Here is a 26,689-nt window from a genome sequence, read left to right on the forward strand (position 1 = left end):
CTGTAGGAAGAGGAGGAAATGCTGCTATGAATAATTTCAAAACCTTTGGCCTCATAATGTGCCACTACCTTTTTTCCATGCTTCAAATACTTATCCTCAAGTGACAAATTGGGCCGGCCCTTGCGATCTGTCACTCCCATCACGTAGTTGCACTTTGATCCTGCTGCTTTCACGAGGAAGTTAAGGAAATTTTTCTCGAAGCTGTTTGTGAGGAACACACCCGCTATGAGACCTGTTGGTGCCAAATTCGTTTGAAAGAAGGGAACGATGACACCGGAGCAGAGCTGAGGCTACAAGGTAAAACGGCATGCAGCAGTTATGTGAAGGTCAAGTGACAGGTTATATAGGAAGTGGTTTAAAAAGGAAAAAGCTGCTGAGAACAGCACTGTGTCCTGCTCTGAAATGTGACGTTGCTTTTACAGAAAGTGTGTACTTGTTGCCATGAAAGCTCATCACCTTCAGTCATAGCTTAAATATACATAACCAAATAAACTAGTCTTAACCACTCGATGTGTTTAGAAAATGTGTATGTAGCCGCAATAACAACCTGTCACTTATACCAATATCTAACACAAACACCGAAGCTGGTTTGTGTATTCATGAGTCTTCAAGATAAATTATTATTGAGACTGTTTGCTAATTTAGTCCTTGGACTTAAAGCAGTTCTTGTAATTGATTTACTTTATATTAACCTCTACTTGCTTGATTAGTAACTCTGCGTATATTTATATTTAATCTGTGTTTAATTTTTAATGGAAAAAAAAGCACTACCCATGATAACATGGTTATAAATAACAAGAAAACAGGCCTCGGTGGTGTCACTTGTATGGAAAAGCCTTGTTGTAGTTTTCTATGCTGAAGCAATAAAAGCACACTGAACTGAGGAAGTGTTTCTTTGCTTATCAAATCAATTTGAACTCTAAGTGCTAAGAAGAAATCTTTTGCTCCAAGCTGTGAGAATCTGAAAACTTTCCAACGTAAACAAATCATTTTGTGTTTCTTACAGGTTCAAGTGGTTTCTGTGTGATTCCTCCCAGTCTAAAGTTTAAAGCCGGGGTAGACTGAAGATGTTTGGGAACAGTGCCCCCTTCTCCTATTTCCCAAAGTTGGTTGATTTAATTTTCCTTTTCAAGTTCACTAGTTATGTTTAATATGCTATAAGACGCTGATTTGCGGTGTTTCTGATACATACCCGTTCACACCCTTACATAATAAAACAGCACAGTGCCATAGTAACCCTGAAGCTTACTTGAGCTGTGGACTGCGGATAGCTTATCTTCATATCGCTGAGCTTTGACTGAGATGATTTTATGGAGGTGGAAGGAAACTGAATGTTAAGGAATCATTTCTTCTTCTTCAGGGGCTTCACATCGGAGGACCTCCCTCCGAGGCGGGCTTTCCAACAAGATGAAATTAGGGAGAGTCCGCTGAGGAGAAGTGACTCAACCAGACCCAGTGGAAGATCTATTTACAGTATGTCCAGGCATTACAACACCTCATATCTAGGTATACATATTTTATGATGATATTGCACAAAATCGAATGTTCTTTACATCAGTACAGAGAAAGGAGTACTCGGAGACACTGAGCAAAAATCCTGACAGCATCAATGTCAGAGTGGAGGTAAATGAGTATAAACTCTACATCATCATGGACACATACACATTACTAACAGCACAACATTTAGCTCTCATCATCACTGACCCTCCTAATTGAACCCACAGCATCTTTTCACCTGTGAGATTGATGGCCAGGAGGTGAAGACCGTGGACGACTGCGTGGCTAAGCTCAAGAACCTGGATGCCAAAGGTCGTCTGTGGCATCAGGAGATGATCATGGAGGTTCAGGGACCATATCTTCTGCTCAATGACATTGAGACCAAAGTAGGTTCATCACTTCTAGAAGAACAATGAAATGTCTGGAACGGACATTATAGTATGATTGTTGGACAGAGTTTTGAGTCAGCACACCACCACAGTGGATTTGAAACCCTCAAAATGTGACTGAAGTGAGGATTTTCAGTTTTAATTCAGGGGGTTTAAAAAAATTGCACTGATATTATTGACATACATATATATATATATATATATATATATATATATATATGGACAGGTGATTCCCTAACGTGTAGAACTCATGGACATCATCAAACGCTGTGTTTCACCTTCAGCTGCTGCTTGTTTGTGGGTCTCTGCCTTCAGTTTTGTCTTTAGTGACTGAAAAGCTGGTCGGTTGAAGTAAAGAATATTATTTATTTTCCTCTCTTGGTTTGCTTTGGGTCCATTTGCACTGTGAAGTGCTGTCCAATTAACAGTTTTGCAGCATTTGGCTGAATCTGAGCAGAAAGCACTTCACAGTCCATCCTGATACTTCCATCAGCAGTCACATCATCAATAAACACTAGTCTATTGGTGAGGGATCCACTGGCATCCATACATGTTCACGCCATAGCATTGCCTCCATTGTGTTTAACAGATGTGTTATGTTTCGATCACGAGCTATTTCTCTGTTTTTCTCTGTTCCATCATTCCAAAGATTTTTCAGAGCTGTGCAAGCTCTCTAAGATGTTTTCTGGCAACGTTTAATCTGACCTTCCCGTTCTTAAATATAACCAGTGGTTTTGTATGCCTAACTTGTGGGGATAGGTTAATTGGATAATCCAAATTGCCACTAGGTGTGAATGTGCGAGTGAATGTGAGTGCGAATGGTTGTCTGTCCCTGTGTGTTGGCCCTGCGACAGACTGGCGACCTGTCCAGGGTGTACCCCGCCTCTCGCCCTATGACAGCTGGGATAGGCTCCAGCGCCCCCCGCGACCCTGAAAAGGATAAGCGGAAGCGAACGGATGCTAAAATAATTAAGACATCAATTAACCGATGCTAAACCAGATTGTTGTGGCCACTACTAAAGTTGTTGCTGTCTCTGATTATTGGTTTACTTTGTTTTGTGATCTTAATGATGGCTTCCCACATTTACATTGACTCATAATTAAAATGACAGTGAAAAGCTATAAAACACAAATTCATCCCTTTGAATTAACTTGAGATATTAAGTCTGCTTCATTTGTCATTAACTAACATGGGAGCAGGCCTCACCTGTTAGCTGTCCAATTAACTTTGGGCCTCTCCACATGGGGCACTGTGTGTCTGTAATTCCTAAATATTTTATGCAGCACTTTTATTAAACCTCTCGAATTAAAGCGGAAAGTCTGCACTTCAATCACGACTTTATTGATTTAAAATCTGCTGTGGTGATTGATATACAGCAGCAATAATGCAAACTTGTCTGTGCAGGAAGTGAAATGGTATAGTAATGTTACTTCATTGTCTCAGTTTGTTAGTAAAATTATGTAAGTTTGGGATTTGAGGCCACTATTTAATGTTATTGTTCCACTTCATCCCAAAGGGTCCTGATGGGTTTGAGATTAAGGTCACTTTCTTCAACAAAACTAAATATAATTCTGTGCTGTAGCAGTAACATTTCCCACACCAAAGAGTATATAAAAGTGCAACCAGGTGAAGCAAAACCGTTACACAACCATAACTGTTTAAAGCGCTAAGCTGTGTGTGAGAAAAATTCTCTAATTATGAAATGGAAACATCTGAAAAACATGTAAAATATGTATGAGCAAAATAAAATGCCAGACCATTTTTAAAATTCCCCTTTTCCCTCTTTTTAAAGACTTTCAGTGTTGGCTATTAACGTTCGATCAATCTGATTTTGACAGACAGAACTGGACTTGGTACCTTTGAGCTGTATCGTGCAAATCAAAGCTGTGCTGGACAGCTGCGACTTCAACTCTCTGCTGGCGATAACTGTGCAGGAACGCAGCAAACGCAACCGCCGGTGCTTCATGTTCCAGTGTGAGGAGACTGGGGTGAGTTAACTTTGACCTCCTCAAAGTCGCCAGAGATCTGATGATAATTGTAATGTCGATTTTTCTTCCCGTTTGCTCTATCAGGCCGATCTGATCAAGAGCGACCTAGATAAGGCAGTCCAAAGAGGAGGTGGTAATCTGGACCAACACAGAGAGCCTCCGGATGTCAGGTAGGGTGTTAAAAAAAACGAAAAACCTAAAACATGGGTAAGATTTAATTACAGGGAAGCAGGAAGGACAAATGTGGAAAGTACAGTACATTCATTAATCATTTCTTTCCAGGAATGAATTTGAACCCATGACACAACATAGGCTGGGAAGTTTCCGTCAGACTGCGCCCCCCTTTATGCAGGAAGAGTGGAGAGCTCCAACCCCAGACTTCATGGCCCCATCGTGGCGAGAGCCGGGTACAGTAGAAACATAAAGAAATTATCATTATTATCCAAGAGAAATTCAATTTATTTAATGAATTCACTGCGACTGAAATTCACTTTTTACATTTCTTCTCTGCAAATAAGAAATAAACTCAGTATTTTTAGTATTCCGAGTTTAAGTCACACCAGCTTCTGTTGAAATTTTTTTTCTCTCTTTGTTGCAATGCAGATCATATGCCTTCCTCACGTCCCTATAGTCCACAAGTAGAACCAATGAACCATTTAGACCCGTATGACATGCAGAGCAACCCAGAGATGGACCGTGATAAGACAGAGTCACAGAGGAACACGGTTAGTGCTGTGAAAACTTCTGTATTTTCTATGAATTATTGAATCTTCCTGTGGAATTATCTGTCTTATCTTGAGAGTTTCATATGATGCTTTCTTTTAGGACATTTTGAACCATGTTCTAAATGATCTGGAGATCTTCGTGGGCAAAGTTACAGCTGCAGTAAACACACCTGGACAGCAGGGGGACATGGGCAAGAAGAAGAAGACAAAGAAGAAGAAAAGCAAGAAAAATGGTAATAGCCTTCATCAGTCTATGTTTTTCACAAACAAGTAACCTATGAAGGATAACCTACAGATACAGGCAGTTTAATAAGTGCTTAATGTGACTGCTTATCAGAGCCCTCGGGACCACCCCTCAATCTGCCTTCTTTGGATGAATATGCCTTCTTTCTTCAGAAAGTCAAATATGGATTCAATCTGCTGGTAAGTCCTTCAGTTCAGTCTCTGCACATTACAAACTAACGTGAGGAGTTTTACAACAAACTTGTCTAAATGCTTACAGTTGTGACTAAAAGCACTGGTGTGTGACTGAAAGAGTCGTTATCATATTACAGGCCCAACTGGACGGCATACTGGTCAATCCTTCTGCTCCTGAGTTTGTCCACGTGCTCTTCTCAATTTTAAACATGGTAAGCTCACTACTGCTACGACTGCTGCTATATTATGCACAGTGATGGGAATAACGGCGTGTGTCAGAACAATGAGGCGACTTCTGTCTCCAGGTAGAAACAGGAGTGATACACCTGCTGCTGTCAGACCTGCAGGTACCAGGTTGTGATGTTCTCCTTTATAGTGGACAGAAATTACTTTTTTGGAGTGGCACAAAGAATTTGTGTGGCATCTTATTGAATGCAGAACAGCTCATGGTTCTGTAAATAGTTTGAAATGGTTATTTTAAAAAAAGGTAAATGGCTGCAAATAACTTTGTTGTTTGCAAAACCTGTGCATAGGATTTTAAAATTGACAATTGCATTTAAAGTTATGAAAGTTTGAAATATGATTCAATAGACATGTTTGTGGTTGTTACAGTAAAAAAATCACTTTTTCTACTCAGATTTTATGTTTTCTGACTGAGTTTAGATCAATTGTGTTAATACAGTCTGTCAAAATAAAAACATGACTGTAAATTCAGACACGTGAGTTTGCGCTGAAAAGAATGATACCAAACAAGGCAAAGTAAATAGTTTTTAAAGGTGAAATGTGGAGGGAAAATCAAAAGTAGTAAAAAATGGCCAATTATACCCTGGACCCCAGAGGGTTAAACTTTTTTTTTAAAGTAACGCAATAGTTACTTTTCAAGTAATTAATTACTTTTAGAAGCTTGTAACTCAGTTACTAACTCAGTTACTTTTTTGAAGAAGTAACTAGTAACTATAATTAATTACTTTTTCAAAGTAACTTGCCCAACACTGATAAGTCATAGTGCTTGTTTGGTTATAACTAGATTCTTTCTTTTTTCCAACAGACAGTTCATCAGTATCCGTTTGACCTGCCTCCCAATGTGATCTCCCCCTTGCTGACAGACCCCGCTATAGGCCTGCTAAAGCAAAATGTCACCCCGGAGGAGAACCAGCTGTGGATGTTTCTGGGAGAGTGTTGGAACATCTCCAGGTGAGGCAGCTTTAACAGTCCTCTAACACTTTTACTAGTCTTTTTATCAAGCTTTGAACGTTCTCATATATAGCCCTTTAACTTTAACTACATTTATACCTTCCTTGGCACGCCCTAACTTGTTGTGGGCCGTGTCTGTTTGCATGTGCTGTATTCAAATTGATTCCTGTGTGCAAAAAGTGTTTAATTTGGAATAATCAATGTAAAACATAGAAATACTAAGAAAGAACCATTCCTTGTTTTCTGAATGACTCATGGATTCATTTTTAGTCAGAAGAGCTTTACGGTTGCTAAGTTGTGAAAATAAACTCAGACTCTGTGTTTATGCTCATCTGGAAGGACACCTGCAGCTGAGAATCATGTTCAAAGTTCAACAACCTCTTTAACATTTACAGCGAAAGACTTGAGGGATTGTTGTGCAACTTGTTTACCAGTTTTTTAACCACAGGCTTGACTTTTATTACAAATGAGAAATGGTTCACAAATATTTAAAGATTACTATTAGTCTGACTACACTTAGCCAAATGCCTCACACACAACCCAAAGGTTCTCTATTATTTATTTATTTACTGCTGATTTATGCACTATGAATAAATGAGTAATAAATAATATAAATAATTTTATATTATGGTAAACAAGGAGAACACAGTATAAAAAAAGAACCTTGCATTCATGAAGCTGTATTTTAAAACATGGATTTGAGCTTTACAGTTGTTGATGGAGCTAAAAGCGACCATACTTGGCCAAGTAAGTATTGCACTTTTTTTTTTTAAGTTATCAAATTCATTTGTCAGCTAATTGTAATGAAAATTATTTAAAAGGCACCAACAGCACAAACATGTTTGAGAGGCCCGGTTCAGTTGAAACTGGCTGACAAATGACAGAGTTGTCTAGCAGATTTATTTAAAATTTTAAACAGATGGTTAATAAAAATAAAATAAATAAGCCCTGTATCAAAAAGTAGCTTGTGCAACTTTTTTTTTTTTTTTTACCAGGTTGTATAAGTGTTATTTTCATGGATGAAGTTGTGCATTTTATAATTCCTGCCCTCTGTTTCACTTGCAGGTCTCGATGGCCGGACGATAACGTCCCAGATTACATCCCAGAGTTCTATGATGGCTGGCAGCCCCCTCCGCCCCCTCCTCTATCATCCCCGTCGCCTTTTCAGAACGGTCCAATGAGCAGAAGCAACAGCCAACGCTTCCCAGGCCGACCGACGCTGCGGCAGCCAGACGAGGTACGAACTTATTATGACCCCCTGGTTCATCCTTAACAAAGAAGCTCATCAAACAGTGTAGCATACCTGGGTGTGAACTCAAAGTATTGCAGCAGTCATGCCCTTTAAAACTTTTTGTTTCCGTGCTGATGCTTAATTGTTATGCTGTAGCTCCATCTGCTTTAGGAATTGGTTTGGTAATGTGTTTATAGCCTGGTAGATTAGCAGATTGCTTTGAACTGTTGTTTTGCTTACCTGAGTTTGTCTCCTAAACCAACTGCACAATCTCCACTAAGTGGTTATATGAATTGTAGTCACTGCTGCCATCTGGCACTCAGCACCTTTAAATCTAAATTTTCATGGCAACAGAAAAACAATATCGCCAATGAGGCCATCATCAAGAGGTTTTTCAGTTAATCCTGGTGTATTTTATGACTTTTACAGTTTATGGGCAACAATCCATGGGGTCCATCACCTCCACCAGCACCGTAAGTGTTGTTACACAGCAGTAAATATGGCTTAATGATCACATTTCTTCAGTATACCCAACACTTTTTCCTCCAATTTTATGCACTGCCAATACGAAGTGTATTTCGTCTGCTGCTCTTTCAGCTCCAATGAACCACCCCAGAGCATGCGTGTCATTTACAACTTCATGGCCAGAAACAACCAAGAGCTGAGTGTTATGAAGGGTGAGGTGGTTGAGGTGAGATCACAAATATTATTCAACAACTGCAAATACAAGATTTATTCTTACCTTTTCCAACACAGTATAAGAATTGTCTCTAGCTTTAAATAAAAGCAGGATCTGTAGTGTTTTTATCTGATGTAGACTGTTTTACATCATTGAAATTTAAGAAAACAGAGTAAAAAGCAAACCTTCATTTACCGGGAACTGGATGAGGATTTTGTTTTAGGGATATACCATCACTCTGAGGGGATCTGGATTATCAGGTATCATTATCAATGTAATGCAACAGTAATTTGGGGCATTGCAAACTTAAATAAAACTTAAATTTAAAATGTGTTGTAGATAACTTTTTCCAGCTCCAAAAGAAGAAAAAGGGGAACTGCAGATCTTTTCAATTCCTTCCAGCCTTTCAGCCACTGTCACATATTTTCCAACCAGTATTGTAACTATTGTGAACCTTATAGAGGAAATTAAAATGCAAAACTAGAATCTGAAATAACTCTAGCAAACACTGCAGCTGCAGCACAGAATGACTGACAGATAAGATTAATATTTCTTTAAACTTGGAGTTTCATTGCCAAAATCCAAAGTATTTGAGATATTTGGATTTGGATCTTTCACAGGTGATCCAGAAAGCAAAGCAGTGGTGGCTTGTTCGTAACGCGCGTAACCAGGAAGGACATATTCCTCTGAATGTTTTGGAGTCGTTAGGGAACCCCGAACCCGTGGACGACCTACCGGTGAGCAACCTGGGAACCCATCAACAATTATCTGTTTCCAGCAGGACGACTTATCATAACTGTTCTGCTTTTCTTTTCTTACGAATTGGGATGAATGTTAAATGTGGAAGAAGTTTAATGTCATGTGGTTTCAAGATTTTGGCAAATGCTTTTACTCTTTGAATCTCCACACTGTTTACTTGCTTGCAGTCAAACAGCTGCTCAAATAGACAGACAGATACTTTATTGATTCCACAAGGGAAACTGATTTGTTACAGCAGCATAATAAAGAGTAGAAATGTTACAGTCTACAATAAACAACACAGTTAAAAATGAAAGTGCGACAGGCGGCTGGTAAGGGCCTTACACTATGAGATAGTGCAGGAATTAATAAATTTACTACAGTGATAAACAACAAAAAAAGTCAAATTAAGTCAGTTAAAAAGGTCTGAGGGAGAAGGAGCTCTGCTGCCTCTTGAGTGTGGAGTGGAGTGGGTGTGATGAGTTGTCCATGATGGAGAGCAGTTTGTTCAGTGACCTCTGACGCTAACGGACTCAAACGCCTCCACATTCTGACCAATGATGCTTCTGGCCTTCTGGATTAGTTTGTTGATCCTGCTGGCATCTCTGGCACTGATGCTGCCCCACCCACCAGATAACGGCAAAACAGATGGCACTCGAAAGGATCTCCAACATGTTGCTGCAAACATTAAATGATCTGAGCTTCCCTAGAAATCGAGCAATGTGGTTTTCCATCATTGTTTAAACACTACCCGCCAATCAGAAACCAGAAAGCCTCATGTCAAAAATACTTTGTGCCTTGCGTTCAGATTGGGCATATTCATAAGCGTGTACATAAATAAATATGTTTGCTCATAAACAGCCTTCACATTTGATATTTCAGTCTTCCTTCCAGCGAGATCCTCGCGGCCCTGTCACCCTGGACAGGTCCTCCTCACCTGCAGAGGTGCAAGCCTGGCTTGAGTACAAAGGCTTCTCCAAAATGTGAGTGGCATTCTCCACGGAGTAACAGACAAGTTCATGTTTGCAATCTATATAACACTTGCATTTAATGTCATTTTATTTCTTCTCTTGTACAGCACTGTCAGGAGCCTCGGGGTGCTGAGTGGACAACAGCTTCTGGGAATGAATAAACAAGAAATAAGGACTGTGTGTCCAGAGGAGGGGGGCAAAGTCTTCTTCCAGCTGCAGGCTGTTAAGTCAGCCATTGCAGTAAGTAAATTTGTTATAATACGCACACACTCACAGTTAAATGTTAGCATGTAAGTAATAATTTATCCTGTTTCCTGCAGCTGGCCAGTGAACCGTCAGGCATGTACAACGGCCGCTACTAACGACCTGCGTCACTGCGCCGGCCCTTCAGATGTTTCTCATGTGTGCAATTAAGGGTGTTGAATTTAAACTGTCTGAATTGATTTCGCTGCTTTTCCATAAATTAAACTGTAACAAATGTTGATTTGCTGTTTGAAGTGGCAAACTCGAAGATTTTAATTTTCAATGAACATGCGCAGTGCTCGCCATCAAAGGTAAAAGTCCATTGATGGAGTGGTGGGAACAGTACTCAGACGCAAAGGTGGATGTCAGAGACAGGGGGGGTTATCTGATAACTGTTATCTAAACCGGTGACATCATTCTGCATCTGTGTGGTTACTGTTTGCCTAGCAACAAGTCCAAAGTGGATTGGAAAAAATGCTTGTGGACACAAATGAAGAACGGTTTGGAGTTGTCTTTTCAGGAAACTGGACAATGCTATGGAGAATTTAGCCCATGATGAGCCTGCTGATTAAAACAATGCAACATTAATATATTTGCAGGATTAAAAACATTGTTTTTGGTGGTTATCTTCCTTAATAGAACGCTGTATTAAATTACTATTATTTTAATTAAGCATTTTCTACTGCTGCAGCTTGGCATGAAAAGAATTTAACTGGTAAAACAGTCAGTCAACAATTTTCTGCTACTATTCACCCAAAAAACAAACCAAAAAAAGCCAAGAAGTAACTTTCATCCACATCAAACTGTTAAATGAGCTGCACAGCTCTTCAGTGAGGATACTATTTGCTTTCACTGCACCCTGCTGTTCACAGACTCGTACTGTGCAGCATAAAGTCAGATCACAGCTACTTACAAAATGATGGACCAATTTATTCAGTTATTTCCTGACCAGTAAGCACAGCTGCTGCCTGAGGTATACGAGTTTGCCACTTTCAAAGGAAGCGTCTATATATATATATATAAAACGTATCAATGACAGCAATTAATTGTCAGTTACTCAAATACTAGTTTATACCGTAATCTTGCTTTTTTGTGCTTCCAGTAATTTCGACTTTGTATAGTTTTTCCTGATGAAATAAAACGAGTACGTATGTAAACAATGGCTTCATCCAGCATTTGCCTCATTGACTGTGTCGTGTGTGATCAACAAAAACATGAGAAACAATCGTGTGTTTTGTTGTGAAAAAACTGAATCGCCAAAACAGAAAAGTCAGAACAACAGTTTCTTTAATCTGTTTAAAAAAAAATGTCCTCGTGATCAGTGCAAATTATTATTTTTTCCCCCACAAACCTAAAACCATAACTGAGTTTAATGGCTTGAACATATTTTTGGCAGTGTAATGTGATTAAAGCAGGGTACAAGCAAAGTTAACATTGATGTTATTTCAGCAGTTGCATTAATTAACATTTTTCAGGACTTTCTCGGCCTTGTTACTTTCCCCACTGGGCCATCCTGTTGTTTATCGGACACTTCATGAATCTTGGTGACTTCATGTAGGCAGCAATCCTCTCCAGAGCCTACAATGATATAGGAAGACATCTGGTTAAAAAACAAAGCAAAAGCTACCTAGCGGTGAGTTTCAGTAATGTCATTGACATGGGGGCTCCGGGAAAGAAGCCAAAGTGACTGAATAACTTTGTAGTATATATTTGAGAAAATACAAAGTGTAAGTTGCACTGATGGTATCTCTTGAACACTGAAGTCTTCTCACCTCAAAACGTTTCATTAGATCATTGAGGTTCTTGAAGTTCTCCAGGCATTTAGGCTCGAGGGCCCTGTGTTCATCCAACAGCTCGTACATAACGAAGTCCACAAAAGTGATCTGTTGAAGGCAGCAGAATTTATAGTATAATCAAACAATAATTCATGAGCAGCATTAAACTTAAAGAAAGCCGGTCCTCTCTGCGAAATTTTATAGCCTATCAAAGTTCAACATTTTGTTTTCCATTCACAAACTTACTGTCTGGTTCGCTTTCATCGCTCTAATCATCTCTAAACAGCCCAGGTGTTATCAAGAACCGGTATTTATGGAAGTTTGTTTCTGCCACTTAAAAAAACATTTTTGCCATTTACAAATACAAACTTTGGGTTATTAACTCAAACTTTTGGACTATTGAAATAATAACCTGACTTTTGATAGATGGCATTTTCCCCCAGTGGTTTTAACAAGCTTCCATAGTAGTCTTGGCTCAGGCAATAAAATGTGTTAATGGCTAATTGCAGAGTCAGCAGTTTGATTTTTGCAATGCAAACATCCCCCCTGACTCCTGTCCCACAGAAACAGGTGACAGTTTAGACTTGCATCCACAATGATGAGCACTTCAGAGTGGAAAAAACAGCCTACACAGAAATTCCTTTTCTTTTCTTTTCTTTTCTTTTCTTTTCTTTTCTTTTCTTTTCTTTTCTTTTCTTTTCTTTTCTTTTCTTTTCTTTTCAAATTCCGCCCCCTAGTGTGGGCACTGAATACAAAGCAAATACAAAGACTCTCCTTTCTTGTTTATGGAGTAGCATACCTTGTCACCAACAAACCACTTTCTTCCTCCGAGGAAATCCGAGAACTGCTTCAGTGTACACTGCAGATTCTTCAGGTAGTCTGGCTTCTGATCCTGATGTCAGAGAAATGAAATTGGCTTTAGTAGAAATTAGCAGTTATTAAAATGAATATTTTTTCTTTCTTCTTTAAAATTTAACACGCACAATGTTTAAGTAGGTCAGCTTAATAAAGGCAAGCCTGAGGTCCATGGCCTGATTCTCCAGGACGTCCACTCGGATCTTTTCATCCTCAGTCTCTCCACCTGTTATCAAACGACACCTTAGAGGTCCGAGTTACTTAAAAGCATTGGCAGTATTAGTTTGTCAATTAATATAATGTAAAAATCTACAAAGAAATCGCCTCTTTTGAACAAAGTATTAATTTGTTATAAATTTTTAAAACTTACACATGTTGTGCTTACGAGCAATGTATCTCATGATAGCATTGCTTTGCGGTATTTTCCTGTTTCCATCGACCAAGTAGGGTAGCTATGGTGAGATGTGAATTGCAGCATTAGTGTTAGCCGATGGTTTAAATTTGCAAACTTTCCAAATAATTTTATATTTACAGGTTAAACTCTCTTACGTTGGGAAAGTCCATTCCAAGTTTGAATTTGACGTCAGTCCATTGGCTCTTGTCGTAGTCGGGAGCTGCGTAAGAAAACGTGACGTGAGTAAACCCGATGCTCAGCCCGAATTATGACAGATTTGTATCACTGGGTTAAAATGCTTAGTTACCTTCCCCACAGACGTATTGCTTTTCCTCATACTTGTCTCCGGTGTACTCCAGCAGGAGGCGGATGTGCTGGCCAAGCTGCAAATGTCCAATAATCAGGTGAGACACACATATCTGTGTTTTTTAGGCTAGTATACTGCTAGAGTATTTGAAAGTGTGCAATTGGATAGCAACTGGAATCCTGCAGTACTGACTTAAATAATCGTAGTCTCACATGGAACGCAGGAAAAAGATTATTTGCGCATTTACGCACGTGGCACAGTAGCAGTAACTTCAATAACTCACAGATTTGCGTTGTTCTGCACATCCATTTTTAGACAAATTTCTTATTTATAAGGTAGAATAAGGCACCTGGGCTGTATTGGTCCAGAGATCACACATACTGAACCACAGTCAACCTACTCTAGCTTCTAACGGAGGTTTCATCAATTTTCCTTCAGACGTTTGCCATGCCAAACACGCGTGTAAGACCTACACTGTGTTATGTGTAGATACGTCATTGGTTCTCTTCGTTTTGGAGGACATAACTTGTGCTGCTCTTGGCAGAATGCAGTTTTCATTATTAAAAATGAATTTTGTGATGAGAAATTAGGAGGTTGGTCACCTGCAAAACTTTTGATCCACATCAATCCATTTTTGCAAATTTCATCTGATTACATCAAAGTGTTCATAGAGTCAACTCTAACATGAAATAATATGAAAGAAAACCGCCTTGCAACCATCTTAAAGGGTTGGTTACTTTAATGCGTAAAAATAAAAGGCAACAAAATAACCTCATTATATCTTTTGGACCTGTTAAAAAGGTCAAAATTAGGAACAGTTGTTTTATTGACAGTACCTTTATTGACCTCAGCTGCTGAAGATAATCTAGATTTTTTTATTAGCTCTGTTTGATATAATAACTAAACAGCAGTGCTACAACAATCAGTCAGCCTCCTTTGACCCTGTACGCTTAGGGTGACTTTATTACACTGTAAATACAAACTCAACATTTCCTGGATTTGTTTCAAAGTAGGAGCTCTTTAATTCAACAATGAAAGTAGAACTTACCCCGCGAGTATCCCAGTAACCCAGTATCATTGTCATTTTGAATCCCTTTTCCAAATGTAGCTGAGGGAGACCTGGGCAGCTGCGGTGGTGCAAAGTGTGGTTGGTGAGCTGCTGTCTGCAGCCTATAAAAGGGGACAACAGGTGGGCCGTGCTTCTCTTATCTTTTGGTTCATGGATACAATAAATCTGCTGCATGATGCTGGACTGTGAAGACATTCATGCGTGTGTGTGTGTGTGTGTGTGTGTGTGTGTGTGTGTGTGTGTGTGTGTGTGTGTGTGTGTGTGTGTGTGTGTGTGTGTGTGTGTGTGTGTGTGTGTGTGTGTTGCTCTCAATGTCTTCCTTTCATGTAAATGTCTCATCTACACATCTGCATTCTTTATGATAATGTAATATATGATAACGAATATCCTCCACTAAGAATCTGCCCTGCATGAGACTCGTCAGTGATTGACACAGACTATGTATGAATCTGTCTTTGTTATCAAAGAGATAGCTGAGTCACGGTGAGTCTGCAAATCGGGATTCACAGACATCTAAAGAACAAGACGAAGACCGATATGAAGTTCATTTTTGCCAAGTCACAGTTCAGTTACCAGATTTACACTACTGTCTTTATCAGAGGACAGACTTTGCACAAGCTAGTCTACGTGCAATCTTGATGTAATTTCTCGTGCCAGATAAAACCTTCGATAAAACAAAGGGTCGTTTTGTTAAACGTGAAACGTAACTTAAATATAAATCCTGTCTTCATTGTGTCCAGTACACGCTGACAGGTCAGGTCATCTTTTCTACTCATTCTTATTAAAAATGAAAGTCAAACATAAGAAAAGGCACTCAGAAGTCCCAGTAATGTGTATTTTTAACAAACACAACCAGGATTACCGAACCTTTTACAAACAGCACGTACATGTCTCTGGGTGGACACACAATGCTTTGAACAATCAGTCATACTGATGACACCAAGACCCAAACTGAAAGGAGGAGTTTGTAGAGTTGGCTCACTTTCAGTTCCCTAAAAAACAAACAAACAAACAAACAAACAAACAAAAAAATTGGTTTAACTTGTGCAAGGACTGAACACGGAGGGAGAGGATCAGCATACGTCACTGACTGTACTATTACTCAGAGATACGTTACTCAAAATTTGATGCGTTTCTTAGTTCTTTAATTTTGAAGAGATTGAGGTTTATAACTGGTTTGAGCTTTCTGCAGAATGTGACCCACATTAGGGGTGGAGATGAGCTGGACATGAAAACAAAGCAGTCTTTGTTTCACATCTTTTTACTCGCTCTGTCATATTTCCACAGAGCTCCAATGATTATCAGCTACTAGCACAAGTGGTTACTCCCTGTGTTCTTAATCAATAATGCCCTCAATGCTTGTTACTTTAGAAACCACTTCTAAATGCATTTGCTTTGAGAGTAAGAATATTTGAAGAATACTGAAGATGGAGAATTTTCGGGGCCCTCCTCCAGGTCCCACAACTATTCAACCACGATCTCCATTTTGACCATGGACATTATTAAATGGCCGTTATATCGCATTTTAAACCAGTTTGGCTGCTTTCCACCTCATCCATCTTTTTTGCAGCACCAAAAATATATTACGTTAAAAAGTTCAGGACTGGCTGTGTTAGCATTTTAAATTTGTCTGTTTGCTGTAAATTTATTTGCTACATGTAAACAAAAATGTTAATGGAGCAGGTTAAACTTGCTTTATCAAAACCTTTTAATGAACTTGAAGAGACTCACTATAGACAGATAATATAAACAGAAAAGCCATTAAAATAATATTTGAATATCTCATTTTCTAGTCTTAGATTTACTAAGTCAGGCTGTATCTGATTGTAATCTTAAACTGTCTCAAACAATCAGTGGAGACTTTGTTAATGTTCATAATAAACATGGAAAAAATTGTTTTGCGCAGTCATGATGATTTCGATCTTTGACCGCTGCATGCTAATCAGTTTGTCCTTGAGTCCACGTTAGTGTTTGTGCCCAATCTGAACATATATATTTTTAAGCCTTTACTGAGATATTACTGCTAGTGCAGAGGCATAAGTGTGTATTTTGTTGATCTAAAAGTAAGCTGACCCTAATGGCTTCATGCTGTAGCTTGCTTTCCTTTGCTTATTTTCAGATAGGTGGCCAAACCTGTCATGTTATTTCAAGTTATAAAAGCCTGCTATCTCAGTCTACTCTATCTCTCTGGCAGCCTTCTACTCGTATATGGTCTCTACAACCTTTATTTGCTTGGCACTCTTATGGAACGCTTTCATGTAACATCTCAGTCATCCATATATGCCCTGCGCTCCTGGTGCCTTGAACTTCCACCCTCCATCCTACCTTTACAAAATTATTAATCAACATTGCTAAAATTGCAAGAAATTCTCTCTTTGTACAGTTGATGCAGATGACTTCCATCTTTGATCAGTCAGTGTTGGAGCCAGTGTACATGCAAACTTTATTATCTGTTAACATTATGAAAGCTTGAAAAAGAAATATGACACAAACTGTGAAAATACAGAAAAACAGACACTTCAATATTCTAATCGCCCTCTTCTTCAATGGTATCCTTTTGTTTCACACCAACCGTCTTCATGTCCTCCTTCACTGCAACCATGAATCTTCTATGTAGTCTTCATCTTCTCCTCCTGCCTGGGTGCTCCATCTTCAACATCCCTTGTTCAAAATACCCACGATACCCTCTCTGCACATGTCCAAACCATCTCAGCCTTGCTTCTCTAACTTTGTTTCCAAACTGCTCAACCTGAGCTGTCCCTCTGACGTACTCATTTCAGATGTTTTTTTTGTTTTTTTTTGGCCTGTCCCGTTTGGCTCTTTTGCCCTCAGAATTGTTGTCTAAAGGCAAAGAAAGATGCCCAACGGATTTACTTTACCAAACTGACCATCCCAGCCTTGCCGTAATGGTCCATTTGATTCACCTTTTATTGTTTATTTTATTTTCACTTACTGAATACGGGACAGACTTGACTGGGGGAAAGAAGGGGAGAAAGAAAGAGGGAAAGAGAAACAGCTGAGAAGAGGGACGGGGGAGAAGGGCAAAAGACAAAAACCAACAGAACGGGCAGAGAAAAAAAAATGCATATATCAATCACCTGGATCACCTGCTGAGAAAGAAAAAAGAAAGCAAGCAGAAGAGAACAAGAGTAATAGAATAAACAACATCACAATGATATATGGGAATATGACAGTAAATACTAAATGTTAAACATTATTGTGCAGCACATAAGATCAACAGAACACAGTGTGCTTTGAGGTAGGAGCCAAAAAGGGTGTAGTTTGTGGGTGTGATCACCCGTGTGTACACCTGTGAGCATGGACGCGCTTGTTTTTTGTTTTTTAAAAGGTTCCTTCATGTAATAATCTGCTAGAGGGTGTGGGGGGGCCACAGCCCCGTCCTCCAGGGCGTGAAGCAGGTGTGGAGGAGATCAAAACTCCAGACATCCAGAGGCGCCCAGAACACAAGAGACCAAGGAAGACCAACAGAGGGGCAGCTGCGCCACTGTCCCAGAAAGAGCTGAGGAGAGTCCCAGATGAGGGCTCACTCAGCAGCCGCGGAGCAGAAGCCAGGGGGAGTTGCAGTGACGCGCCCGTGAGCTCCGCCGGCAGCCAGCTGCGCCTGAGTGACCGAGCCCCAGGCCGAGAGGCCGGGGGCACCCCACCTCCGAAGTGGCCCGAGCGAGCCCCAGGCTCCAGGCCCCGATAAGCGGCCGCCAAGGAGTGAGCCGGTGTGTACCTGGACGCCCATCCCCGGACACAAAGAACCACCAACGCACCGATGTCTGAGGGGGTCCGCCACTGGCAGGGGAAGTGGTAGTAGGGGGAGATAGGCCTCCAAACCTTGGAGGGCCTGAGATGTCCCCAGAGAGGTGGCGCCTGACACCCAACCTGACATATAGACACAGACATACAGGCACACACAGACACAAACATCCATTCCCACCCTCATGCTCTCATATGCACTTACTCCACACTCAACCAACGTGGAGACAGACATAAAGAGACGTTGTACACACGATCACACTCCCCAAGCGTACTCTACAAACCGGGTCTAGGTGCCCCCGCCCCTGGAGGGGGGAACTGCACCCAGACCCAGGTGGTGTTTCCTTTTTCCCTGCGGTGGGGGGAGGCAGACCGCCCCGACTCCGCAGCAGCAGGAAGGCTCCACACTCCAGACCGCAGTCGGACGGCCAACTCCTCCTCCTAGCCCCCCTGCTCCAGCAGGTCGCAGAGAATGGGGGTGAGAGAAGACTCCAAACCTCCCTCCGCCTGCTCATTGTAGTGTTGATGCATGTGTGTTCTAAGGTGCATTTAAAACCCAGGAGGGCTTGGAGCTACCTGCCAGAGAGCAGCAGGTAAGCGCATGGTCCCTCCTGCTAGCCCTCAATGTCTACGTGTATTTAAAATTGAGAGGTGGGCAACGATGCCAGGGGTGGGGTGTACACCCTGATGGTACTTTGGACTCCGTATATCGTGCCCACCCCCAAGATCCTATATGTATGTGTAATGAGAGTGTGAGTAATGTGAATGTCTAAGTTGTGGGATAAAATTGAGGCAGAGGCAGCCAGAAGGGGACAGAGGGGGGGGGGGGGGGGTAGCCTCCCCTGCACCCTGGTGACATACCCCTACTCCAAGGCCCTGCATGTGTGGGTGGTTGTGGTGGAGCGGGAAGAGGGAGGCAGCTGGAGATGGGGAGGGAAGGAAGGGAGGGGCAAGTGACCCCTCCCTGGGGCCAGCTCCCCCGCTGACCGCAGTAGGCACCCCCATACTCCGCGACCCGCCAGGGAAAGGGGGCCCAGGCCCATCCAGACCGGGGCCCAGTGCAGCAGCGCCGCCCGGCCCCACAGAGCCCGGGACAGTCCACCCAACCCCACCACAGAGAAAACTGCACCCACCCCACCATCCACTCATCTTCCAGACTACATAAGACAATAAACACCCAGGCTGAGATCTTCCTCCACCTCTCCTGTATCTCCCCCTCCTGCAGAGGGAGCTCCTGAGGAGAGGAAAGCTCCTGCAAGATGTGACAATCTCCCCCACCAGTTGAAGAGCCCCCCAGGTGGCTCGACGCACCGGCGGCACGCTGCTCCAGGGCTGGGCCCCCATGCACCCACCCGCCCACAACCCCGGCAACACACCAACCAGGACCCAAGCCCCCGAGGCCCGGCCCGGGCCCCAGCCCAGAGACGGAGCGCCCCCAGAACCTCACGCCCATCCCGGACCCACCCAGGGGCAGCCAGGCTACCAGGTCAGTAACCCACGTCCGTCAGCACAGACCCTCCCCTAGCCCCGCTGCACGCAGCCGCGAGGAAACAGTCACCTGAGAGCCAACAGAGCCCCTAACCGGACATGACCGCTACCCCGGGTTGAGCCCCCCAAGGAAAATGCCTCCGGGGAACCCCCCGACGCCCTAAGCCTGTCCCTACCCCCACACCAATCACAACAGTGAAGGCGGGACCAAACTATGACCCCCCCACCCCCACTAGGTGATGGAGCTGATCAAAAGAGCCCAGAGCAATTGATCTGATGTGGTGGCAGAGGCTGTATCAAGGCTAATGTAATCTAATAGATAATTTCTATATTGGTTAGAATTAAGATTATTTTTATTTTTCCAGTTCATGAGGACTGTTTTCTTGGCTATGCATAGGGCAGTGAAAACCATATGGGCTATATTCTTTTCTGAAGTGACATTATCTAAGCTGCCCAACAAACACACTAAGGGGGAAGTTGGAATGTTACATTTCAGACACTTCGATAAGTCTTCACATATCTCGCGCCAAAACTTCTGAACTGGTGGACAGAACCAAAGAGCGTGGATATAATTGTCCGGTGAATTGGTTTGGCAGTGTGAGCAGTTGTCGGTAGACGTAAAGCCCATCTTGAACATCCGATGACCTGTATAGTGCACTCTATGTAATATTTTGTATTGAATTAATTGAAGACTGGGATTTCTAATTAGATGAAAGGTTTTTAAGCAAATCTGAGACCAGAAGTTTAGGTCTAAGTTAACTGATAAATCCGCTTCCCATTTTGCAATAGGAAGTGATATTGATTCATCTGTTTTAGAAAGCATTCTGTATATTTTGGATAGTAATTTGGGGGGTTTAAGAGTAAGAAATTGAACCACACTTGGTGGTGTTTGTAGTTCAACTTGACCCGGTTTAAATTTCTTTTTTACTATGGATTTAATTTGTTGATATTCTAAAAATCTTTTCTTGTTGATCCCATATTGTGTAACTAGTCCGTCAAATGAAATAAATTCTGTTCCTTCTAGTATTTGATTCCTTTATCACTCCAATCTGAAAAGTTTATCATATTATTGTTTTGTAATATGTCAGGGTTGTTCCAGATAGGTGTACGTTTGCATGGGATTAATGAAGACGCCGTCAATTTTAGAAACTCCCACCATGCTGTCAGAGAAGAGCTGATGTTGATGCTTTTAAAGCATTCATGTCGTTGGATGTTTCAGATCATTTCAGATGTTAATGACGGTGTTAATGAGAGCTGGGCAGAGATGTAGGATTTACTAGGCAAAATGTAGAGAATGTTTAGTTCAACATTTGTCACACGACAAAAGAAATGTCAGAATTATGGTAACCGTTTTGACACAAAAAGACCAAACATGTTGAAAGATCAAATTCTTGGAAATATTTTAGAGCTTTTTTGTAATTTTGCTTGTCTTCAGGAACAGTTCTCCAGGCTTCTTAAAGGACATTCAGAGCACTTATTTCAATATTGGCTGGCTTTTGTCCTCTTCTCTATTGAGACATTGTTAAAAACAATGCCTCATAAATTTTGACAAGATCTCCAACACCACTGGCTGAGATGCAGCCCCAAACCATGACAGAGCTTCCACTGTGTTTTACAGATGGCTATAGGCACTCATTGTTATACCGCTCAAACTGCCTCCATACATTTTTTTTTCTAAATCCCCCCTTCATTAAAAAAAATGGCTCCCTGACAGCCACCATTCCACAGAAACCATTTCTGAAGAGGCTTCAGTGGACAGTAGATGGCTCAAATCAAGAACCGGATGCATTTTCTGCTCTCGTGCTGCATTAAACTACATCAGATACATTTTGATGCGACTTGCTGTGCAGGACATTACGCTAAGATTGAAACACCAACAAAGAGTCAGAACAAAATTCACTTTAATGTGCCAAAAAACAAACAAACAAAAGGTTATAAATTCTAACAATAAGTGCTTTCATTAGAAATGTTTCAGTACAAATTAGTCCGGACCGCCCCAAATCTGAAATCATTAATGGTTTTACAAACGGCATGTTACGTAATTAAACACCATCAAATCTACCAGTCAGAGAGCAAAATGGCACTTTTTTTTTTCCAGTCATGACTTTGGTGTTAATTTCCAGGGCATAAAAGGCACTGTTATTTACTATTTGTTTCCAAATTTGGCCATCTTGTTGTTTATCGGAGCCTTCATGAATCTTGGTGACTTCATGTATGCAGCGATCTTCTCCAGAGCCTGCAATGACATAATGGCCGTTGATTAAAATAAAAACACTGGAATTTTAAGAAACGAAAGGAAACTCCAGAGCCAACACCACACAAAGAAAGGTAAAAAAATAAAGGTTAAATTACATCATTAATGCAAAGACTTTGACTGTTCTCACCTCAAAACGGTTTAAAAAGTCTGTGAGGTTCTTGCAGTCATCCAGGCATTTGGAATCAAAGAGCCTGTGTTGGTCCAACAGCTCGTACATAATGAAGTCCACAAAAGTGATCTGTTGTGAAGAAAAGTTGCATAAGCATGTTAGAAGTAACAGAATCTGTGGTGTAAATCAAACAATAAGTCACCAGCCACGTTAAACCTGCAGAGAATCGGACACTTCTGCAGCTTTATGAAGCCCTAGAACACTAAAGTTCAACACTTTGATTTTCTATCCACAAACTTACTGCCAGGTTCACCTTCTCCTCCAATTATTTATAAATCAGTTTAAGAACCAGTATTAAATTTAGGCTGCATCCTGCCTAATACTGATGAGCTAGCACAGCATAAAAAGTACAGGTTTTTCTCTGCACAACTAACAAAATAATTTATGTTCACATCTAAAAACAATGTACAATTTAGAGTGAGAAAAAGGGCCTCAAATTGTCAAATTCTGCCCCCAGTTTGTCTATTAAATTTAAATCTGTAAAAGCAGCTTTAAAACAAGACTCCTCTCATATTTATGGACAGGTATACCTTGTCACCGGCAAACCACTTCCGATCTCCGAGGAAATCGGAGAACTGCTTTAGTGTATTTGGAAGCATCTTTAGGTAATCAGGCTTCATCTCATCCTGAAGAAACCAGAGAGATGACACTAGCGTTAGTGGAGTTTTAGGGAATTCAAAGAATATTTATATTTATGGATATTTTTTATTTTAATTAAACACTCACAAAGTTGGTGTAGCATAGCCTCACAAACCCATTTCTAAAGTCCATGGACTGGTTCTCAATGATGTCCACTCGAACCTTTTCACCCTCAGTCTCTCCACCTGTTGTCAAAGTTTACAAGATTCACATAAATAATAAAGAAACTAACAGTAATATTAGTTTAACATTGATTTACAATATAACTTGGAAAAAAAATCTTCTCAAACAAAATGCACGCTACTGTACTTACACATGTTGTGCTTACGAGCAATGTATCTCATGATAGCATTGCTTTGTGTTATCTTCCTGTCTCCATCCAGCAAGTAGGGTAGCTATAGTGAGATATAAATTCCAATAATAATGTTAGCTGATTGTTGCATTCTTCACAATTGAATTTTTAGTCGCACTTTAAAAAACTCTTACATTGGGAAAGTCCAGTCCAAGTTTGCTTTTTACATCAGTCCAGCAGGTCTTGTCATAGTTTGGAGCTGTGAGACATGAATTAATTAATTAGAGAGTTATGAGTTTTTTCCCCCCTTTAAATCAATAGGCTGAAATGATAAGTTACCTTCCCCACAGACATAGTATTTGTCCTCGTACTCTTCCCCAGTATACTCCAGCAGGAGGCGTATGGGCTGGGCAAGCTGCAAAAAGCCAAAAATCAGAGTTGAGAGATTTTTTTTAATGTACATTAGCACCTCTGAACTGTAAAGTCTGCATAAGAATGTGGGCAGAGGACATGCATTGGACTTCACTTACGTAATTTACAGATTTACTGTGGTACAAACAAAATGGGCCAGTGTACACGTTTCATGAATCTGATGCCAAATTTACAGAGGGCAAGAATGTTTCCATGCACATTTTCGTAAATGAAGGACATAATTTCAGAAGTCTTGTGGTTTGTTTAGCTATAACCTGGAAGATTTAAGCCCTGCTGTGATGATGCTTTTGGAGAGAAAAGACTTTCTCCTGTCAGCGCTTCCAAACAAGACACATTTGTTCAGTCTTTTTCCCCATTTATACTCTCATGAACTTTAATATTCAACATGTTCACTGAGGCCTGCAGAATCTTGGAGATGTAGCTCTAAGGTTTTTTGCAGTTTCTCTGGGAATGGTACGGTGTGACCTTGGGGTGAATTTACTGGGACATTCACCCTTGAGAAGTTTAGCTTTTACAGTACTGCACCTGGCGCTGTGAAAACTCTTCACATGCTTGTACATGCCCAGGACACTACAGTTTGGCTCGTGTCACGCCAGCTTCAAAACATCACCCAGGTTTAAAGCTGCAATCGGATCCCTAATTCACTAAATTCTTTGCCACATTAAAGAAAAGAAATAAAATAAAAATATGAAATTAGAGATCATTATGGCTCAACACTTCTCTATGATTACACTAGTAGCCATTAGTTAATTCCACCTAGAGTTACTCACAGAAAAGACAAAAAGACTTGCCGAGACAGTTTAGGCTATTAGAAAAGCACATGTTCAGATGGGTATTTTCTGGGTCAATTTTGGGATTTTGTTTGTATTATTTCTGTTATGTTATTTTGTCTGCCTCCTTAACAGCTTAACTTTGTAAATAACAAACTTTCAAGTCAACTGCTTCTTTTGGTGTTGAACTAGAAGTGAACATTGAACACAGACACTGACAGAGCCCTCCTAAGTGTGAATACTGAACCTGATATAATAAGGATTGTAGAGCAAAGCACAAATGTGGAAGTTCTGTCCAGCTTAAACCAAAATAAAATTAACCCTCTTTTTAAAAAGGTTTTTAAAAAAAATAGTTTTACACATATACATAGGTAATATATGGCTGTTAAACTATACTGCACCACCTTGTCCTGAGGTAACTTTTAATGGAGCATGTAGAATTGGATTGATCCAAGATTGAGACGATTATAGCTAATTGAAGCACAGGTAAAAGACTTCTTGAACTCCACTTGTGGTGCAGGAAAGACTACTGCAAATATAAACCATGATACATGAAAATGATTCCAATAATCAAAACCCGAAGTAAAACATTTGAAGTAAATCTTCAAATCAGCTACATTGACTTTTACTCTACTCTTTAAAATTACAGCATTATAGCTACAAGTTTGTCTAACAAACAAAAGATCCCTGGTTCGGCCCTAGGAGGAGACACAAATCCCTTCTGGGGTTGTGCCAAGGAGTGCCCCAGGTGCAAAAACTGCAGAATAACACGTGCTCAGCTACCTGCTCAAACAACCCCCCTGTGAATAAAGAAGCTCTATAGCTGTATCATCAGCTTTAGCTCTAGATTAATTACGAAAAATATTTAAAGCGGCCACAAAGAGACAGTTTGCAGAGCCTTCTGTAATGCAAACTGCACAAAATTCCCATGCCTTATGAAAAAACGTGAACATAACTAATAAATATTTTTATTTTTTAACGAGAGGCTGTAAGGTTAAGCTCTCGTGGCTTGTTCAGATGGCTTCATATGCCAGTAAGTCTAGATTAATGGGAGGAGCAGAAATTCATGAGATTTTGCAGACAGCTGAAACCATTTAGAGACTTGAACTCTGCTCACACGAGCAGCCCTGGCACTGTGTGCACACGTCCCTGTGCTTTGACAATGTAAGAGGTTTAGAAATGAATATGTCCCACACAACTAACCCTACACTAAAGTCTGACTCGTTGAATAATGTAACCTCAAATGTTACTAGCATCTCGGCTCTAAATAGCGTAACACGTCAGCTATCAGGCTACACTGACAAAGATAACAGTTTGTGCAAAGGCACGCCGAGCTCGGCTGTTTTGCAGTTACATAATAACTTAGCGAGCTTCAAACAGTTTCTATAAACAGTTACACATCTTAAAAATTAAACACACTAACGCTATCCGCTAAAGGTTAGACGCCACCGAGGTTTAAAAACAGAAAAATGGCCATGATAAGACGGGAAATCGGTATTTTTGTCGATTAGATGGAGGTTCAGCCGTTGCGAACAACTGCGGGCTGCACACATGGAGTTTTTCAGCTCCCTGTTAGCTCCACTTACCCCACGAATATCCCAGTAAGCCAGTGTCATTGGCATTTTGAATCACTTTCTGAGACCAAATGGAGCCGAAAGAGACAGTAGCTTCTGCAGCGGAGCGCAGGTCTGCACGAAGGCGGGAGATGAGCCGGTGGAGGGGGACAGGCGGAGCAAGTGGGCGGGGCGAACCGGGCGGTCACACATTGCTGCTCTGATCCGGTTCTTCGGTTTATGCATAAACAACTACTGCACGCTATGTGATTCTGTGAATCTCGTGCTAATCTCAGGCTTCTTTGTTGTCTTTAACAGGTTCTTCCTCTTTTACAAACAACATCTTCAGTTCTGCACAGTGCAGGGCCGTGCACAGATGTTTGAAGGGGTAGGTGCTCAATGTTAACAAAGGGCACATAGAACCAGGCTGAATACCAACAAAGCACATTCATCAGGAATATAATATGGAATCGCATCATACTATATCACTGTCATCAGGTGGGGGAATGTAGCCTGTGTTTTAATGATAGGGTTCAATGTTGGTGTTGAGGGGTTGCTGCTGCTCCTGATAGTGCTGGAGGGCAGGGCTGTGTTGATCTGAGACTGTAGACATGGTGGCTGATTAAACAAGTATTATGGGATAATAATAAAATGCAAAGATCGGTAACAGTACTTGGAACCTTAATGCAACAGATTTTAAAAACGGTGGGAAATAAACTAGGCTCTGTCTGTTACTCACTCTTTGCCTCTCTCCCTACTTCCATCTCCACATCTGATTTGTCACTCTCAACTTGCTGTCCATTTGAGAACAAGGCACGATTTGCTGTTGCATTAATGTATTATTTAATTAT

The 26,689-nt window shown here is 40.9% G+C and overlaps 3 protein-coding genes across 4 annotated transcripts; 1 reads left to right on the forward strand and 2 right to left on the reverse strand.

Annotated features, from left to right (window-relative positions):
* The first annotated feature begins 41 nt into the window (after window positions 1-41).
* Window positions 42-11,230, forward strand: eps8l3b (EPS8 signaling adaptor L3b). Of its 2 annotated transcripts, none has more exons than XM_026153645.2 (20): window positions 42-297; window positions 1,007-1,105; window positions 1,361-1,473; window positions 1,559-1,623; window positions 1,725-1,883; window positions 3,726-3,875; window positions 3,960-4,045; window positions 4,158-4,282; window positions 4,479-4,600; window positions 4,701-4,833; window positions 4,938-5,023; window positions 5,155-5,229; window positions 6,066-6,211; window positions 7,277-7,448; window positions 7,872-7,915; window positions 8,040-8,133; window positions 8,742-8,858; window positions 9,742-9,842; window positions 9,938-10,070; window positions 10,151-11,230. In XM_026153645.2, exons 2-20 carry the CDS (start codon window positions 1,068-1,070, stop codon window positions 10,190-10,192), a joined length of 2,001 nt encoding a protein of 666 aa, XP_026009430.2. In that variant the 5' UTR covers window positions 42-297; window positions 1,007-1,067; the 3' UTR covers window positions 10,193-11,230. The 2 variants fall into 2 exon arrangements, with proteins under 2 accessions (XP_026009430.2, XP_080150389.1); XM_080294263.1 differs by having other exon boundaries at window positions 9,754-9,842.
* Window positions 11,231-11,343: 113 nt separating this feature from the next.
* On the reverse strand, window positions 11,344-14,624 carry LOC113013065 (glutathione S-transferase Mu 3-like). Its single transcript, XM_026153656.2, has 8 exons — window positions 14,453-14,624; window positions 13,405-13,480; window positions 13,253-13,317; window positions 13,074-13,155; window positions 12,832-12,929; window positions 12,648-12,740; window positions 11,846-11,956; window positions 11,344-11,651 (listed from the first exon to the last, which is right to left on the reverse strand). Exons 1-8 carry the CDS (start codon window positions 14,486-14,488, stop codon window positions 11,565-11,567), a joined length of 648 nt encoding a protein of 215 aa, XP_026009441.1. The 5' UTR covers window positions 14,489-14,624; the 3' UTR covers window positions 11,344-11,564.
* A 6,986-nt stretch (window positions 14,625-21,610) lies between these two features.
* Window positions 21,611-26,100, reverse strand: LOC113013064 (glutathione S-transferase Mu 3-like). Its single transcript, XM_026153655.2, has 8 exons — window positions 25,872-26,100; window positions 23,423-23,498; window positions 23,278-23,342; window positions 23,105-23,186; window positions 22,879-22,976; window positions 22,683-22,778; window positions 22,111-22,221; window positions 21,611-21,962 (listed from the first exon to the last, which is right to left on the reverse strand). The coding sequence occupies exons 1-8, from the start codon at window positions 25,905-25,907 to the stop codon at window positions 21,873-21,875; spliced, it is 654 nt and encodes a 217-aa protein (XP_026009440.1). The 5' UTR covers window positions 25,908-26,100; the 3' UTR covers window positions 21,611-21,872.
* Window positions 26,101-26,689: the final 589 nt, after the last annotated feature.

This window comes from Astatotilapia calliptera, chromosome 20, assembly GCF_964374335.1.
Source record: "Astatotilapia calliptera chromosome 20, fAstCal68.1, whole genome shotgun sequence".
Lineage (NCBI taxonomy): Eukaryota > Metazoa > Chordata > Actinopteri > Cichliformes > Cichlidae > Astatotilapia > Astatotilapia calliptera.

Excerpts from the sequence above, each read along its gene's own strand:
- eps8l3b (XM_026153645.2), top strand. The coding sequence starts at position 1,068 with ATGTTTGGGAACAGTGCCCCCTTCTCCTATTTCCCAAA. Across the intron at positions 4,283-4,478 it reads CCCATCGTGGCGAGAGCCGG|ATCATATGCCTTCCTCACGT; the intron begins GTACAGTAGAAA and ends GTTGCAATGCAG. Across the intron at positions 9,843-9,937 it reads TACAAAGGCTTCTCCAAAAT|CACTGTCAGGAGCCTCGGGG; the intron begins GTGAGTGGCATT and ends TCTCTTGTACAG.
- LOC113013065 (XM_026153656.2), bottom strand. The coding sequence starts at position 14,488 with ATGACAATGATACTGGGTTACTGGGATACTCGCGGG. Across the intron at positions 13,318-13,404 it reads GCAATACGTCTGTGGGGAAG|CTCCCGACTACGACAAGAGC; the intron begins GTAACTAAGCAT and ends TTTCTTACGCAG. Across the intron at positions 11,957-12,647 it reads AGTGGTTTGTTGGTGACAAG|ATCACTTTTGTGGACTTCGT; the intron begins GTATGCTACTCC and ends TGCCTTCAACAG.
- LOC113013064 (XM_026153655.2), bottom strand. The coding sequence starts at position 25,907 with ATGCCAATGACACTGGCTTACTGGGATATTCGTGGG. Across the intron at positions 22,977-23,104 it reads TGCTCGTAAGCACAACATGT|GTGGAGAGACTGAGGGTGAA; the intron begins GTAAGTACAGTA and ends CTTTGACAACAG. Across the intron at positions 22,779-22,878 it reads GGCTATGCTACACCAACTTT|GATGAGATGAAGCCTGATTA; the intron begins GTGAGTGTTTAA and ends TGGTTTCTTCAG.